The sequence below is a fragment of the Lactuca saligna genome, chromosome 1 (assembly GCF_052625555.1).
Source record: "Lactuca saligna cultivar CGN05327 chromosome 1, ASM5262555v1, whole genome shotgun sequence".
Classification (NCBI taxonomy): Eukaryota; Viridiplantae; Streptophyta; class Magnoliopsida; order Asterales; family Asteraceae; genus Lactuca; species Lactuca saligna.
This window is the reverse complement of record NC_136417.1, coordinates 78,766,432-78,781,075: the sequence shown is the minus strand read 5'-3', so window position 1 is coordinate 78,781,075 and position 14,644 is coordinate 78,766,432. Positions and strand designations below refer to the sequence as shown.

Here is a 14,644-nt window from a genome sequence, read left to right as displayed (position 1 = left end):
TTATATTGTTTCTGTACTAACACGTCTAAAGAATACACAAACATGCAAATGATCGATTTCCCATCTTGAACAGTTATGTTATTAATGAAGAACCAGTTCGATTTTACACCACACTTTACAACTCGATCTTCACTACAAGAGAAGATTAGTACAAAACAACAATATACAAAACCCTAATCTAGAGAGAATATTTATCGTTGTGTGTTGCAACTAACATCGTTGTGTATTGCAACTAACGCTGGTTTACATGACTTTTGTTGAATGTTCCCTTGATTATAATTGTGTACATGAAAACTATCTGAGCAGTGAAATGCATTTAAACTTGCTACGGACTTATGTGCTTTTTGAATTGGCCCAAATTACCCTTCAAATGACCTAGGTGGGATACTCACACATATCGATCTATTTTTTTACAATTGGTTAAGTTTTTAATGCATACCTTTTCCACAAGTTTAATTTGAACTTCATGTGAAAGAAAATATATTAAACTTGAAGTTGTAGTGGAGTATTAATGTTTAGTCCTCATTTTTCATTGGGCTGCTATTGTTGTTTTGTCTTGGATGGGAAAATACAAAGAAATACAATTATCAGATGTAGTATTATACATTTTAGTTTACGCAGCTACTTGTGTTTTGTCTTTTAATAAGAAGATACAAAGAAAGAGCAGATTCATGGATTCAGTAGCACCCCAATCAAAACTGAAATTTAAATCATCACAAAATGTAATACTAAACTGAAGACAAAACAACAATACCAGCCAATCAAAAAATAATACAAAACGACAATACATCAAGGCCTAGGAAGGTGTTACGTCTGCATATCTCCATGAACAAAAGTATTGATATTATTTGCATGAGGACCACATTGGAATGTAAATATTAGTGATAAATAAGATAAGTCTAGATAATATAGTTATCTAGCTGTATTGAAGTTGTATTCCTAGAAATTAGCCTTTGTTTGTTATCTTGTATTTTATATACATGTAAACTCGTTCATACCCTTTGAGGTTAATTCAATAAAGTCTTATATGGTATCAGATTAGGTCAAGACTTTTCCTCTCTGCAATGACGATCGACGGCTCCTCTTCTTCATCACCATCTTCACTCCCTCTCAACACCATTCTTCATATGATTACTGTCAAACTTTCTCCTACAAACTACTTACTATGGAGCAATCAAATGCTTCCCCTTCTTGCATATCAGAAGTTGTCCGGCCACATAGATGGCACGATTCTTCCTCCACCCAAGACAAAAGTCGTTGCAAATACTTCTTCTCCTAATACTGACTATGAAACCTGGTTGGAAGCAGATCAGCGCGCTTACCTTATTATCCAGGCCTCTCTCAGCGAGGCTGCTATGGCTGAATCTCTCGACTCCAAGACTGCCTTTTGATATTTGGCGATCTCTTAAAGTAGCATATCGCCATGATTCCTAGGAGCGTGTGCAGACCCTAAAGGATACCCTTCGACAACTTAAAAAGGGTTCCTCAACTGTTACCGAATTTGGTTCCAAATTCAAAGCAATCTATGACCAACTTGCTGCAATTGGTCACCTCGTTGATGATCTTGATAAGATTCACTGGTTTCTTTGTGGACTCGGTTCTTCGTTTGAGACTTTTTCTACTACTTATCGCGCCATTAAGCCTCGTCCTTCTTTCCGTGATCTGGTCTCTCAAGCTGAAGGACATGAGTTATTTCTTGCTGCAATTCATGATCCCACTCCACTAGTCGCTGCTTTCACTGCCAATCGTCAGCCCTCTTCATCTACTACTTCTCGTGGTGGTAACAACTCTGGTAGAGGTCGTGGTCGTTTTTCAAACACCGGTGGTCGCGGTCGTGGTCGGCGCCCCCCACACTGCCAGCTATGTCGCACAAATGGTCACTATGTGAGTTCTTGTCCCGATTTGGCTTCATTCGCTGGTCAGGGCTCTTCTTAAAAAGCGAATTTAGCCCAAGCCTTCCAAGCCCAGTGTCATGTTACAAATAACTCCCCAGATTGGTTCGTTTATTCTGGTGCCTCCACCCATATGGCATCATCTCCCACAACTCTTGATTCGGCTTCAACTTATGCAGGATCTGATCACGTTGTTTTTGGAAATGGTAATACTTCTTCCATCTCTCATATTGGTAACTCTTCAATTTCCAAAGATCTTAAACTATCAGATATTATTGTAGTTCCTAATGTCACTAAGAATCTCCTTTCCATTAGTAAATTGACCAAGGATTCTCCGGTGGATGTGTTATTTTCTAATCCTTTTTTTGCCATTCAGAACCGCGCAACAAAGGAAATATTGGCAAGGGGTAGATGTGAAAATGGTCTCTATGTTCTCAAGAATAGCTATCAAGTTTTTCTTACAAACTTAAGAACTTCCAAATTATGTGCTTCTTATGAATTATGGCACACTATATTAGGTCATGCTGCTTTTGATACAATTTCTTTATTGAATAAATCGGGTTGTTTGTCATTTACTTCACTTTTGCCTAAACCTAGTATATGTTCTTCATGTCAGTTTTCCAAAAGCAAACAATTATCATTGACATTAAATGAAAAACGTTCTTTGCATGTGCTTGATTTTGTCCATTGTGACTTATGGGGGCCAGCACCTATTCCTTCAATAGAAGGATACTTATACTATTGAATCTTCGTAGATGACTTCTCTCGATTCACATGGTTTTATCCATTAAAATTGAAATCTGATTTTTTAAATATATTTAAAGCCTTTCTTGCGTTCTTACAAACACAATTTTCTTGCAAAATTAAAGCTTTTCAGAGTGACGGAGGAACGGAATTCACAAACAACCAAGTTCGTGCTATCCTCATGGAAAACGGTACCCATCATCGTTTGTCTTGCCCTCATACTCCGCAACAAAATGGGCGAGCTGAATGGAAACATCGCCATATTACCGAAACCGGTCTCGCAATGATCTTTAATGCAAATGTACCAGCTTCTTTTTGGGTTGACGCTTTCAGCTCCGAAACTTATATTATCAATCATCTTCCATCAAAGATTCTTGATCAAAAGACTCCATTTGAGATGTTTCACTCACCACCAAACTATGATGTTTTTCGGGTTTTTGGATGTCGGGTTTTTCCATACTTACGCAATTATTCAACACACAAATTGGCCCCTCGCAGTGCTTCTTGCATTTTTATCGGATACAACTCCAACTATAAGGGTTATCGCTACTTGCATCCTACTTCAAATCTCATTTACACCACCCGACATGCAATCTTTGATGAAAACACATTTCCTTTCCGTGGTGTTTTACCGCCTATTGATCAAGCCAAATTATTGTTCACAGACTTCCAAGAACCATGTCCGTCTCCACAGTTGTCCCCCGTGCCTGCTCCTCAACACCGCAACTCAGAACCAGCTCCATTCTGCTCGCTTTGTCCGCATGAGCATCTGTTCACAGATGATCAGCAGCCTGCGACATTCTCATCAGGTGCTGAATTAACTTCTGTATCCAGCGGTACCACTTCTGATGTGTCGACAACCTCCCCGCCATCACCTACCGACTCGTCGGATTCTCCTATCACCACAACAACAACTTTTTCATCGTCGCCTGGACCAGGTCCAACAATTCCATCTTCTTCTTCTCATCCTATGGTGACTCGATCTCGTGCAGGAATCTTTAAACCTCGTCACCGTGTATACCTTGCATATATTGAACGTGCTCCGCTTCTTCATGCTCTTTTTGTTACTAAAGAGCCTCGTGGTTTCAAATCTGCAGCTAAACATCCTCAATGACTATCTGCCATGAAAGAAGAAATGAATGCTCTTCGCTCAAACAACACTTGGGATCTTATCCCTCGTCCACATTGTTCAAATATAGTGGGTTCAAAATGGGTCTATCATACCAAATTCAATTCAGATGGTACCGTCCAACGACTAAAGGCCCGATTGGTCGCTCAAGGGTTCAATCAAATTTCGAGTCTTGACTACACTCGTACTTTTAGTCCTGTTGTCAAAGCTGCCACTCTTCGTATTGTCTTATCTTTGTCTATCATGCATAAATGGCCTCTTCATCAACTTGATGTCAATAATGCTTTTCTAAATGGAATTCTTACTGACAGGGTATTTATGGAATAACCCCCGGGTTTTTTTGACCAAAGATATCCTAATCATGTTTATCGTTGAAAGAAGGCCCTATATGGCCTTAAACAGTCTCCACGTGCTTGGTTTCAATGCCTCAGTTCATTTCTTATCACTCTCGGTTTTGTTTGCAGTCGAGCTGATACATCTCTATTTGTCTTCAAACAGGAGTCACAAATCCTATACCTGTTAGTTTATGTCGATGACATTATCTTAACAGGAAATTCTCCACTCCTCATTAAAAAGTTTATTACTCGACTTCACTCCGAGTTTGCTATCAAGGATCTTGGCCAGTCAAATTACTTCTTGGGTCTTGAAGTCTCGTATATGGAAAATGGTTTATTTCTCACTCAAGCCAAGTATGCGCATGATATTCTCACTCGGGCCGATCTGCTTGACTCAAAACCTGCTTCAACTCCTTTATCAACCTTAGATTATCTTGTCACTTCTGGTTCGCCATGTTCGGATCCCACTTTATATCGATCACTAGTTGGTGCTTTACAATACTTGACTATTACCCGTCCTGACTTATCCTATGTCAGCCAATTTCTACATGCTCCTACGACTGACCAGTTTCAAATAGTCAAAAGAATCTTAAGATACGTAAAAGGCACTTTATCCTATGGTCTTCACTTTACTTACCCCAAGTCCTCTTCGCTTCTTGGTTATTCTGATGTGGATTGGGCCCGGTGTATTGAGACTCGACGTTCAACATATGGTTACTCCATATTTTTAGGTGGAAATCTTGTTTCTTGGAGCGCTAAAAAGCAACCAACCGTCTCTCGATCTAGTTGTGAATCTGAATATCGAGCAATGGCAAATACTGCTGCTGAAATTATTTTGATTACTCATCTTCTTCGTGAACTTCACGCTTTGCCACTAGATCGTCCAACTCTCTTATGTTACAACAAGAGTGCTATTTTTCTTACCCATAATCCTATATCTCACAGAAGAGCGATGCATATACACATAGACTATCACTTTGTTCATGAGTTAGTTGCTTCTGGTAGATTACACAGGCGTTTTGTGCCTACTTCGTTACAATTGGCTGATATATTCACCAATAGCCTTTCGCGTCCACTATTTGAGCAATTTCGTTCCAAGTTGCGTGTTGGTGTACCACCTCTTCGCTTGAGGGGGAGTATTAGTGATAAATAAGATAAGTCTAGATAATATAGTTATCTAGTTGTATTCCTAGAAATTAGCCTTTGTTTGTTATCTTGTATTTTATATACATGTAAACTCGTTCATACCCTTTGAGGTTAATTCAATAAAGTCTTATAGTAAATGCCATAGCACATCGTAACCTAGCAAGCAAAATACCACGTAATTAATGGAGGACACCATTTAAGGCTTCGTAGGTTCTAACTTTTGTGGACCCGATTACAAGCTTCCTTGTAACTTCAGTTGACTAAATTACAAGGTTTACATACATGCACCTGGCGTGCCAATTTCCTTATATAAACTCTTTGTTAGCGTTTCATGTAAAATATATCAATATAGCAAGATTTCTTTTCTCATAACCTAATTATAACTATGAGTCAAAATCTAAGTCTACCAGAAACTAAACATGAAAACCCTCATTCTCCGCATAGAGATTGGTTAGACAAGTTCATAGAGTATAAACTTAGAGGCTCTTCTATCGAAATTAGGAGTACCCTTCTTGTAGTCGTTATACTCATCACGACTGCAACATATCAAACCTCGCTTAGTCCTCCTGTAGGACTTTGGCAGGACACAGGCAATAGTACTTTACCGCAACTCGCAGATGATGGTACTCCTATCATTAAGCACCACTATGCTGGAGAAGCTATTATGGGTACTCACAGAAATCAAGCACCATATGTTGTATTTGTTATTACGAATTCCTTAGGGTTCTCCATGTCAGTTTACATGATTTACATGCTCACCGTTGATTTCCCTTTGATACGCGAATTGTAGATTTCAATGATTGTATTAACCATAAACCATGCTAATTGCACCTTTGCAATTGTGCCATCTGATTACAAAATGCTTCGTATAACTTGCATCGTGATATTTGTGATATTCGGGACATTAATTATGCTCTTAGGGTTTAGATTTTTGGGTAGAAGATCAAAGTGGTTCAAATGAATATTCGAGCAGTAGTTCTATTCATTATTATGAATTTTATCATATCATGGTGTAGCCTTCAAATTTGTATACCAGCTGTTGTTTCCTTTTCCTATTGTAACATTCCAGCTTGTTGCTGGATTTTGCTTTCCCGTGAAACAAACATGTAATAACTATGTTTGCATGCAAAAAAATACAATAAATGAAGAATACTTCTTTAAAAAATATTCTCTTTCATCATATATTTTCCTTATTTATTAATTTACCTAATTTTTAAGAAACAAACTTAGAGTCCCGTTATCAATAAATATTGACAAAACTTCAAATGGTCTCTGTGGTTTCCGAAAATCTGAAGTTTAGTCTCTAATTTATAAAAAACTCACAGATGGTCCCCGTGGTTTCAAAACTTTTAACAAATGGTCCTTTTTGCTAACTCCGTTAACATTTAGCCATTAAGTGAAGGGCATTTTTGTCATTTCACAACCACAAGGACCATTTATGAAGTTTTGCCTTAATTTAAAAAAGAAGAAAATTAAATATAACTATTTAATATTAAAGGGCCCCACCCCTCTCTCTCTCTCTCTCTCTCTCTCTCTCTCTCTCTCTTATGAATCAGATCATCCTTCGTTGCCCCACCATTGCATCATTCCTCACCGTTTGTCACCACAAAATTCTACCATTGGTTCCTCTAGTAAACACTCTGATCCGCATCCCAGCCTTCTCTTCCTCCCTCATCGTAGTTTGAAGGTGGATCTTTAGTCTTAGATAATCCCCTTCCTCCTTTTGTCAACATGTCAAATCACGAGCATCATAAAAAGGGTCTCTCTCTCTCTCTCTCTCTCTCTCTCTCTCTCTCTCTCCCTCTCTCCTAAAAGTTCACCAAGAAATTGAGCCCGAGTAACAGGCATGAAATCGATTAGCAACCCCAATGAAATCATTCACAAAATTAAGAAACGGGTTCTCTGTTTTAGTCACCGGAGCAGCCAGATTGGTAGGAACCCATGTCAGCGTCGCGTTGAAACGCCGTGGAAATGGCGTTTTATGTCCAGAGCAACATCGTTGGTTTCGTATCAACATCTGGGTCAAATCCAACAATGATGTAGCCTCTACCTTTTCAACCTAGCACTAGTTTTTGAACAACCACACATCCGCCTCCACCTCCATTTGTAACTGTAGTAGTCAAAGGGTCAGCCTCTGGCACTAGCAATTTTGGTTTTGGTTTACGTCCACAGAATATTGATATCAAAATACGTACATGTATATTACACTATTACTATTCTCACATTCTGATTTTAATGGATTTCCATTTCATTAACTTCTTATATGCCCTTTCTTTAGTTCAGTGATGAGGGAAACAAATGGTGGTGGAGAGCGCTCAGCAGCAGCAGCTCCTACTGATAGTGGAGTTACGAATCATGAAAATGCCCTTAGGCAAAGTAGGGGATCGGAGGTGCTGGTAGTCCCCATTAGGATTTTAATGCTGCCTTCTGAAGCTTCCCGAAGCTCTATGGGTGTGCTATTGCCAGTGGTCACTGAAGAAGGAGCTTTTTAGTCCAATTTGTTGCACTAGATTATACCTATTGTCTCTCAACATTTAAATGGAACTACCAATGCTATGGAAGATACACCTGCACAACCTTCTTCAACTGTAAGTGCTTTGCTTTGCTTTTTGTGTTTGTTTTTAATTGAGTTTCAAAGATCTGATCTGCAAAATCGATTTTTTTAAGGATTTCAGGAACTTGTTTTACAAACATGATTGAGAGAGGCGACAGGCGACGATGGAATCGTGGATATGGAGTCTTGGTTTTACACACACACACATAGAGAGAGAGATAGAGAGAGAGGTTTCATTTTTTATTTTTATTTAAAATAATAGAAAACCTTCATAAATGGTCCCTGGGTATTGAAATGACGAAAATGCCCCTCACTTAACGGTAGAAGCTGACAGAGTTAGACGGAATGACTAAACATTAAAAGTTTTGAAACCACATGGACCATCCGTAAGGTTTTTGTAAATTAGGGACCAAACTTCAGATTTCGTGAAACCATAGGTACCATTTTGAAAGTTTTGTCATAAATATTTGTGTTTCTCATCCAGATCAAGTCAAAAATCAGAAAATTCAGCTTTACCATCAAGAAGATGACATAAGTGTTCTTGATCTGTATTAGAGTCAACATTATGGTGTCCTCGCTTATTCAACTTCAGTGACGATAGAGAATCTAGGAAGCATAAGCACAACTTTCTCAATCTAGAACTGCCATTGAAAACTTGTATATATATAGAACTTCAGAACCCATCTCCTTAGAAAAACCAGTAAACACTACAAGGATCTAGCCCTATGGATACGACACTTATGCAAACAAAATATGTCGTCAGCAAAAGCCACGCTATACCGATGACATGTTGTGACAACCATCAAATGCTAGTCAAGTCAAAGTCAAATAAAGTCAACAAGTCAAACCGTTCGACTCAACTAACCCTTGTATACTAGGGTTTACGTTATGTAATTATTATACAACTCGCTATTTTATTCTTGCATTCGCTTTTCATGTAAGCCTTTCATGCCACTTCGTTTTCCTTTTTAATTGTATCAAGAAACACACATTGAAATAGTAGCGTGTGTATTCTTCCTCTTTATCGTTTCGTGCACAAAATTAAACTCTTATTGTGTAAAACATAAATTCTTCACGTTAAGTTAACAAAGGTTCCTTAACATTTGGTTTTGTTGGCATTTCAATTGCTTTGCTTTTAGTGATACCACATGCGACCATACTGAATAAAAAAATGTATCAGGATGCATGATCTCAGATGAGTCGAGAATGGGTAGTACATGCTCTTGGAGATTTCTTCTTTTGAACAGCTGGTGAGTAGAAATTGTTAACACACGATTTAGAAACCAATACCTCAAATCTAGAGGCAAAACCCCAACCAAGTGGGCTAGTCTGACATTGGTGATCTAACTTGGAGCGATTTAAAGCCTATAATGTCATGTATAGTACCTCCGGATAATATAGGATCATTTCAAATCATGTCCGGTGTACTTTTGTGTATTGTTGATATAGTTGATTGATCTTTATTTTTTGTATGTATCCAATATTATGAGAATAACTGTCGGTAACTGGTAACTGTAACTTTTTTTGGATGTTACCATGGATTATACTTTTGTACATAAAAACTATATGAGAAATTAAATGCATTTAAACTTGCCACTTATGTGCTAGTCAATTGAAGCAAATTTCCTTTCGTGGGTATTCCAAGGCATGAACCTCAAACATGTGTAATTAGGGGTGAGCGCGGTGTGGTTATTAACCAAAACATTACCACTAACTGCAAATGTGCTTAATCTATTTTCAAAATCTCTTGGTGCGGTTATTTTAGCGGTGCGGTTAGGCGGTTATTTTTGCGGTGCAATTTTGTTTTATTTATTTATTTATTTTTTTGTGTTGCAGTTATTAACCGCATGGATTTGGTGCGGTTATTAAGGGTTTTAAAAGTTCAAACATATTATTTGTAAGAATAAAAAAAACCATATGGTATAAAACAATTAACTTAAATCACAAACAACTAATATCTTAAAAACGTAAAATCAATAGTAATTAACAATAAATATCTTAAGATTGTCTAATTTCACCATTTTTCAAAGTTAAACATAACAAAAACCAATAGTTTTGTTTTCTAGTATTTTTCCATCTTTTATCCATTAAACTTGTCTTATTTATAATATTTGATATATAAATAATTAATAAAAAATCGTATATAACATATGCGGTACGGTTTTTTTGCGGTTTTTGAAAACTAATAACCACACCGCACCATAAATTTTCGGTTTTTGAAAAACAGAAAACCTCACCCTCGGTTTTTTATTGTGGTTGTGGTTTATGGGTAGCGGTTTATGCAATTTTTGGGGTTAATTTTATTTGTGATGCGATTTTTTCTCATCCTATGTGTAATGTCATTATACAAGGGGTGTACATCTCTATTTTTTTTTTCTTTTCATAGGGCCTATTTCGGATACTCATACGTTATTTCAAGTTTCTATTTTATTTCAATAGCTTAAAGATTTTCAATAACTAAGTAGTTTTCTACTGGTTTGAAATTGATGTGAAAGAAAATAAATTAAACTTCAAGTTGTAGCGGAATATTTTTAATGTTTTCTATTCATTTTTCGGCGGCTGCTATTGACTATTGTGTTGTTTTGTCTTCGATGGAAAAATAAAAAGAAAGAGAAGATTAGCAAATGTAGTATTATATTTTATTTATGCAGCAACTATTGTTGTCTTTTAATGAGAAGATACAAAGAAAGAGAAGATTCACGGATTAAGTAGCAGCCCAATGAAAACTGAGATTCTAAAGCATAACAATATGCAATACTAAAATTAACACAAAACAATAATACCATCCGATTAAAAAACTAACCAAACCCTCGGTTTTTTCAAAACGCTTCAGTTGTTTGGTTACAGGTTTTTTGCACACCCTAGTAGTGTTTGACTGTCTGTATATATTTAATTATTTATCAGGACGTCGTACGTACATTCCATTTTCACATCTCCATGAACAAAAATATTGTTATTATTTGAATGGAGGTCCACATTTTTAATGTAAACGTCATGGCTCAACGTCACTTAGCAAGCAAAATACTGGTAACAGTTGAATGGAGGACACCATTTGAGGCTTCTTCCAACTTCAGTGGACCCTATTACAAGCTTCCTTGTAACTTCAATAGACTCAATTACAAGGTCTACGTACATGCACCTGGCGTGCCAATTTCCTTATATAAACTCTTTGTTAGCGTATGCATGTAAAATATATCAATATAGCAAGATTTCTTTTCTCAGAACCTACTTATAACCATGAGTCAAAATCTAAGTCTACCAGAAACGAAACATGAAAACCCTCATTCTCCGCATAAAGATTGGTTAGACAAGTTCATAGAGTATAAACTCAGAGGCTCTTCTATCGAAATTAGGAATACCCTTCTTGTAGTCGTTATACTCATCACGACTGCAACGTATCAAACCTCGCTTAGTCCTCCTGGAGGACTTTGGGGGGACACAGGCAATAGTACTTTACCGCAACTCGCAGATGATGGTAGTCCTATCATTAAACACCACTATGCTGGAGAAGCTATTATGGGTACTCACAGACATCAAGCACCATATGCTGTATTTGTTATTACGAATTCCTTAGGGTTCTACATGTCAGTTTACATGATTTACATGCTCACCGTTGATTTCCCTTTGATGCGCGAATTGCAGATTTCAATGATTGTATTAACCGTAAACCATGCTAATTGCACCTTTGCAACTGTGCCATCTGATTACACAATGCTTCGTATAACTTGTGTCGTGATATTTGTGATATTCGGGACGTTAATTTTGCTCTTGGGGTTTAGATTTTTGGGTAGAAGATCAAAGTGGTTCAAATGAATATTCGAGCAGTAGTTCTATTCATTATGAATTTTATCGTATCAGCTGTTGTTTCCTTTTCGTATTGTAACATTCCAGCTTCTTGCTGGATTTCGCTTTCCCGTTAAAAAACATGTCATAACTATGTTTGTAGACAAATACAATAAATGAAAGATACTTCTTTTTAAAAATATTCTCTTTGATCATATAGTCTTTATTACTTTACCTAATTTAAGAAACAAATGCTTTGAGTCCCGTTGTCAAAAATCAGAAAATTCAGCTTTACCATCAACAAGATGACCTAAGGGTTCTTGATCCGCATCAGAGTCAACATTATGGTGTCGTGACTTATTCAACTTCAGCGACGATAGAGAATCCAGGAAGCATAAGCACGACTTTCTCAATCTAGAACTGCCATTAATGAAAAGCTGTATATATTTAGAGCTTCAGAACCCATGTCCATAGAAAAACCAGTAAGAAGATCAAAGTGACCAAGGCGATTATCACGGTGACAATGGTGGCACCACTATTCCCCATGGTACGTGGCCATCTAAATTTTTATGGTGAACTTTGCTTTTCCAGTGGTGACCGGTGATGGTAGTTTCCTCTAGGTTCACATACATATGATATGATGATATCATAATTCATATTATGGGTGATAAAAACCAAAATTTGAATAACGTGTGTTCAAATGTCTCATCTCATATTCATTTTGGGCATTTGGGTCCACTTGTTAATGAAGAAAATGAACGAGTTTATCTTATCTTCTCTTGTGTTTATCTTATAATTATTCCTAGTCTCCTTATAGGATTATAATCTATTTTCATATTTATCCGTTTGGATCTTTGATGTATATATATATACTCTTTATCAATTGAGTGAATACATGAACCTGTAATCAATTGTTCCAGTTAAACCATTTTTTTAGTTTTCTATATGGTATCAGTGCGGGTCCTCTGATCCGCCAAAATCACAAAACCAGAAACCTTCTCCATGGCAGGACTAACAGATGACATTGAAGGGAGTAGGAAACACAAAACCAAGAATCCTTCTTTTGATCCAGACTCTTCGTATTACATTCACCTCGCTGATTATCCTCGTTAGATGCGTGTGAATGATACTCTAAACGACAAAAACTACACAGACTGGTCTCGGGAGATGAGTGACTTTCTTATAGCAAAAAATAGGGCCTGCTTCATCAATGGAACTCTTCCAAAACCGGCAGAGGATGCACAAGACTACAAAGCATGGTTGCGCAGTGACTCCATTGTGAATGGATGGATCACTACTGCCATGGAAAAGGAAATCAGGAATAACGTAAAATACGCAACGACTGCTAGGCTGATTTGGGAAGATCTCCAAGAGAGATTCAGAAAAGAAAGTGCCCCGAGGGCTTATGAGTTAAAATGAACTCTAACAACAATGAGACAAGACAATCAATCAGTTTCTGCCTACTACACAATGATGAGAGGAATATGGGATGAAATTGATTCTCTCTCACGTCCACCAACATTCACCTGCAACAACTGTTCCTGCAATTTAGGAAAAAGACTAATGGATTCCAAAGAAAAGGAACACATATAAGAGTTTTTAATGGGCCTTGACGACAGTTTTGGGACCATTAAAACCCAAATTCTCTGCACTAAACCCATACTAAGCTTGGGTACTGTCTACCATTTAGTGGCCGAAGATGAACAACAAAAGAACATCAGCACAGCAAAGAAAACAGTGTTGGAGGCAGTAGCTTATAAGATACGGGCACCACCAAAAATTGAAGCCAACTATCCTGAAAAACGCGTCAGTTGTGAGAACCTTAAGTGTAAGCACTTCAATAAAACCGGACACATGATTAATGGATGTTTTGAAAAGATCGGGTATCCTGACTGGTGGGAAAATCGACAATGAAGATCTCCAAACGATCAAAAGAAACCAATAAAACCGAAACCCAAGGCCGCTATAGTCGGAGTCAAATTCAGTCCCATTCCCGGGCTTAATGTTGAACAATATAAAAGGTAGTTGCAACAGTTAAGCAATGAAACTAAGCATGAAGCTAACATGGCTGGTAAGATTAGGTTTCATCGGCCGTGGTTCATCGACTTGGGAGCAACCGAACACATCACTTGTGATGATTCCATCCTAATTAACTTAAAGAATTCACCTGATCTGTTAAAATACCAAATGGTGACAATGTCCCTGTTCAAGGAATCAGGAGTGCTTGCTTGCCAAGTGATTTAAGTGTCGATAATGTCCTTTACATACCAGATTTCAAATGCAACCTTTTGTCTGTTAATAAATTCACTAAAAATCCACATTGTTTTGTAACATTTTTCCCGGAATTTTGTTATATACAAGATTTACACTCAAGGAAGCTAATTGGCATGGGGTGATGTAAGGATGGTCTTTACAACATGGAAGAGATGGATGCAAGCATCAAGGCTATGGCGGTCAAGGTTGATAATGAAATCTGACATAGAAGGTTGGGACATGCTTCAAATTCTAGACTTCAACATATTAGTTTTTTGAATAGTTTAGGAGAAATAGATCATTGTGATTCATGTATTAAAGCTAAACAAACTAGATTAGCTTTTCAAAATAGTTTTATTAAAACTTCTGTGCCTTTTGACTTAATTCACTGTGATATATGGGGTGGTTACCGGGTTCCTTCGCTTTCTGGAGCCCGATACTTTCTTACAATTATTGATGATTATAGTCGTTCCATTTGGGCTTATTTGGTAAAGCTCAAATCAAATGCAAGCTTGAGTCTTCTAACTTTCTACAAAATGATCGAGACCCAATTTGAAAGTAGAATCAAAAGAATTAGAAGTGATAATGGAGGAGAGTTTATTTCAAACTATATGCAGAAATTCTATCAAGAACATTGGATTTTGCTCGAAACTTCATGCATCCATACCCCGCAACATAATGGAATAGTGAGACGAAGTATAGACACCTCTTAGAGATAGCTAGAGCTTTACGTTTTCAAGCTAGTCTTCCTATCGAGTTCTGGGGTGAAGGTGTTCATACGACCACTTATATCATAAATAGATTACCT

At 37.3% G+C, this 14,644-nt stretch overlaps 1 protein-coding gene across 1 annotated transcript; it reads left to right on the top strand.

Moving 5' to 3' along the window:
- Positions 1 to 11,037: 11,037 nt before the first annotated feature.
- LOC145008928 (uncharacterized) lies at positions 11,038 to 11,613 on the top strand. Its single transcript, XM_078967554.1, has one exon. It carries the CDS (start codon positions 11,038 to 11,040, stop codon positions 11,611 to 11,613), a length of 576 nt encoding a protein of 191 aa, XP_078823680.1.
- The last annotated feature ends 3,031 nt before the right edge of the window (positions 11,614 to 14,644 follow it).